At 37.8% G+C, this 4,385-nt stretch overlaps 1 protein-coding gene across 1 annotated transcript; it reads left to right on the plus strand.

The window, feature by feature from the left end:
• Nucleotides 1-345: 345 nt before the first annotated feature.
• LOC128984742 (hybrid signal transduction histidine kinase G-like) lies at nucleotides 346-3,787 on the plus strand. The gene is made up of 6 exons (XM_054404089.1): nucleotides 346-457; nucleotides 706-951; nucleotides 1,136-1,283; nucleotides 2,420-2,456; nucleotides 3,195-3,312; nucleotides 3,561-3,787. Exons 1-6 carry the CDS (start codon nucleotides 346-348, stop codon nucleotides 3,785-3,787), a joined length of 888 nt encoding a protein of 295 aa, XP_054260064.1.
• Nucleotides 3,788-4,385: the final 598 nt, after the last annotated feature.

Genomic DNA, 4,385 nt, shown 5'->3' on the forward strand with positions numbered 1-4,385 from the left:
AAGCAAATTATTCCTATATTGTATTAATTTGTGGGCATTATAAACCTAACATTACAACAAAAGAACCAAATAGTTGGGTGTCCCATCATATTAAGTACCTATTTTTAAATATTGCATTATTTGCAAGCATCTTATATGTAAATTTCATGAGGATCAAAGGACGTACAACCAAACTATATTTTAAAATCTCATTTACACGAGCCTTTTTGGTAGTCTTTTTTTTAAGACACTTCAATGACATCTACATCACCATCTGATAACAGAAGCATGTCTGGAACATTTGCATGACAGATTTATGATGTTATAGTGGGACCTTGAGTAACACAGACAAATTTTCAGGTTGATATGGATTTCAGCATCAGGTTGACCATGTTGATCCCATCTTCGGGCAGGGGTGGGTCCAGCATCGAATTCTGTAGAATGATGCGGGGCGTCGCTGCCCGAGTCCCATGGATTGGTCGGTGGCCTACTGCGTAAGTTGTTAATCAACTGCTACTTATCTGAATATTAGGATAGTATTTTTGTTGGTTTATTTCAAAATTCCATGTATTGCGTTACAATGTCATAAGGTAAACTTAAAACTTAACATGGGTCTTGCCATGTCGGTTTAGACATTAAAAAACAAACGTACGCCAAACAAGAGAATGTAGGAAATACATGTATGAAAACAAGCCATCTAGACTACGGTGCACTAGGGGTGTGCAGGAGGGGCTCAGGCAATCGGGGGTCGAGGGGACCACCTAGGAGACCCAGACGATCACCATCCATCCCACCAACACCACCACCACAACTACCTTCACTCACACCAACACCCCCGGCTCAACAACCACCACCTCCCCACCTTAACAACCACCACCACCACACCCACCTCAACAACAACCGCCACCACCCCCACCTCAACAACAACTACTTCAACAAACTTCCGCACTAGGCCTACCACAACGACACCCGGTACTACCACAACACTCCTACCCTGGCATATTCCCTCCTCCCAATTATTTTAACCACCAAACCTCACTCCAATACCTCATTCCGCCTCATAATACCATTTTCCCATTGTACCATCCACATTTTTTTAATCAAGTTTCCCGTCACCCAATACAACCAACATCAACAAGCCTGTTACTCCCCCAAGCCCCTCAACAAATCCCTCAAAAACTCCCACTGCACCACTACATCATTCTCCAGCATCAGAACTTAACCCATCGAGCCCCTGACGTGATGCCTCGCCAGGGACATCCCCCTCAACCCGCTCAACATAATGAGCCTGTCCCACCAGGAGTGTAGATATATTTTCTGTGTGTTATATTGTATTTTTAGAAATTTATTATATATATTTTTTATTTCCATTTAATTAAAAAAACACTATAAAATCGAAGAAATTATTACTTAAATCCCCTAAAATTTTTTAGGTTTAGTTTATTACCAACAAAAATACATGTTTAGCCTAAGTCATGCAACATTAATTGGTTTAATGTAGCGTCGTCATGCAACCGAAGTCAGACGAGCACCTAAATCAACAGAACATAGCTATAGTAAAAATAAATTTATTAAAATAAATTAATTATTATCCATAAAATTAATCATGGAACCGAATGACATTGGATTCTTGTATATTAAGTAACTTGGGTTTTTACGGATTCAAAGTCAAACCACCCCCGCTCAAAAAAATTCAAAGTTCAAAATTTCCAGTTAAATTCAATATGACTTATCTCAACTATAAATGAGTAGACGGACATAAGCGCCATGTTTTTAAGTTTATAACAATGTAATTAACATATTTCAAAAGAAAAAAAAGAAAATCATGTCAAGGGGATAGGCTAGCATTAGAAGTTTATGGTAGCCTAATTTATTATTTTTTGAGGGACATTTTAAATAATGCATTAAATTGGTAATTACTGATAATTTTATCGAAAAGGTGTTAGATATTTTTTATGAAGAAGTAACTAATATGTACAAACGAAAAAAATCGATTTTTAGTAAGTTGGGTTCTTATGGAACCGAGGTCACACCAGTGAAAATCAAAGTGACATATTTCAACTATAAATGAGTCTTAGAACATAAACGACTTGTTTTCTAGTTCATAACAATGTAATAAACATATTTCAAAAGAAAAAAATGAAATCGTACCAAGGGGGTAGGCCAGCAATAGAAATTTATGGTAATTTAATATTTTCTTGAGGCCAAATTTAAATAATGCATTAAATTGATAATTACCAAAGTCAACACGTGGTGTTTTGCCAACGGCTGCTAATGCGCTATTTATTGCTTTTCATAACCAACGCTTTCATAGTATTCTAGCATAGTGCGTTCTTTTAATCGCTAAAAGTTAAACGCATTATTGTTCAGTGTAAGTATCCGTGGCTTTAATTATGTAACTTAATTGTGTAGCTTACAAATTGTTCGTGATGTTCGGTAGATTGTGTATGCCTATATTTGAGATGTCACTATCTCAAGTAAGTGGATATCCTCACATTGTGTTGTGCACGCCTGTTGAAGTGATATTTTAAGTTCAAACAAAACAATGCAAGTAACTACTGTATTTTAACTTTTTCTTACAATAAGTAGCCTAATCAGAATCCATTGTAGGAATTAACAGTATTGGGGAAGCTACTTTTAAAATGTAGCTAGCTACAACTAGTACAACTACTGCTACATTTTCAAAAAAGTAGTTAGCTACAACTACAGCTAGGCCTACATTGAAATGTAGCTACAGCTACAATTTTAGCTACTTTTTCATAGATGTTACTTTTTAATCCACGCACATTAGATAAATGTAAAGTTAATCGTAACCACATTTTTATTAAACAAACATTAAACAAAAAAATGTCAGTATTGTATTTAACATTACTTGGAAAGCAAATTATTCCTATATTGTATTAATTTGTGGGCATTATAAACCTAACATTACAACAAAAGAACCAAATAGTTGGGTGTCCCATCATATTAAGTACCTATTTTTAAATATTGCATTATTTGCAAGCATCTTATATGTAAATTTCATGAGGATCAAAGGACGTACAACCAAACTATATTTTAAAATCTCATTTACACGAGCCTTTTTGGTAGTCTTTTTTTAAGACACTTCAATGACATCTACATCACCATCTGATAACAGAAGCATGTCTGGAACATTTGCATGACAGATTTATGATGTTATAGTGGGACCTTGAGTAACACAGACAAATTTTCAGGTTGATATGGATTTCAGCATCAGGTTGACCATGTTGATCCCATCTTCGGGCAGGGGTGGGTCCAGCATCGAATTCTGTAGAATGATGCGGGGCGTCGCTGCCCGAGTCCCATGGATTGGTCGGTGGCCTACTGCGTAAGTTGTTAATCAACTGCTACTTATCTGAATATTAGGATAGTATTTTTGTTGGTTTATTTCAAAATTCCATGTATTGCGTTACAATGTCATAAGGTAAACTTAAAACTTAACATGGGTCTTGCCATGTCGGTTTAGACATTAAAAAACAAACGTACGCCAAACAAGAGAATGTAGGAAATACATGTATGAAAACAAGCCATCTAGACTACGGTGCACTAGGGGTGTGCAGGAGGGGCTCAGGCAATCGGGGGTCGAGGGGACCACCTAGGAGACCCAGACGATCACCATCCATCCCACCAACACCACCACCACAACTACCTTCACTCACACCAACACCCCCGGCTCAACAACCACCACCTCCCCCACCTTAACAACCACCACCACCACACCCACCTCAACAACAACCGCCACCACCCCCACCTCAACAACAACTACTTCAACAAACTTCCGCACTAGGCCTACCACAACGACACCCGGTACTACCACAACACTCCTACCCTGGCATATTCCCTCCTCCCAATTATTTTAACCACCAAACCTCACTCCAATACCTCATTCCGCCTCATAATACCATTTTCCCATTGTACCATCCACATTTTTTTAATCAAGTTTCCCGTCACCCAATACAACCAACATCAACAAGCCTGTTACTCCCCCAAGCCCCTCAACAAATCCCTCAAAAACTCCCACTGCACCACTACATCATTCTCCAGCATCAGAACTTAACCCATCGAGCCCCTGACGTGATGCCTCGCCAGGGACATCCCCCTCAACCCGCTCAACATAATGAGCCTGTCCCACCAGGAGTGTAGATATATTTTCTGTGTGTTATATTGTATTTTTAGAAATTTATTATATATATTTTTTATTTCCATTTAATTAAAAAAACACTATAAAATCGAAGAAATTATTACTTAAATCCCCTAAAATTTTTTAGGTTTAGTTTATTACCAACAAAAATACATGTTTAGCCTAAGTCATGCAACATTAATTGGTTTAATGTAGCGTCGTCATGCAACCGAAGTCAGACGAGCACCTAAATCAACAGAACATA

This window comes from Macrosteles quadrilineatus, unplaced genomic scaffold (assembly GCF_028750875.1).
Source record: "Macrosteles quadrilineatus isolate MER2022 unplaced genomic scaffold, UCM_ALF_1.0 Scaffold_2__2_contigs__length_208266976, whole genome shotgun sequence".
Classification (NCBI taxonomy): Eukaryota; Metazoa; Arthropoda; class Insecta; order Hemiptera; family Cicadellidae; genus Macrosteles; species Macrosteles quadrilineatus.

Coding starts and splice junctions, on each gene's coding strand:
- LOC128984742 (XM_054404089.1), top strand. CDS start 346: ATGGATTTCAGCATCAGGTTGACCATGTTGATCCCATCTTCGGGCAGG. Junction 458..705: donor TGCCCGAGTCCCATGGATTG/GTCGGTGGCCTA, acceptor AGGGGTGTGCAG/GAGGGGCTCAGGCAATCGGG. Junction 952..1,135: donor GCCTACCACAACGACACCCG/GTACTACCACAA, acceptor TACTCCCCCAAG/CCCCTCAACAAATCCCTCAA.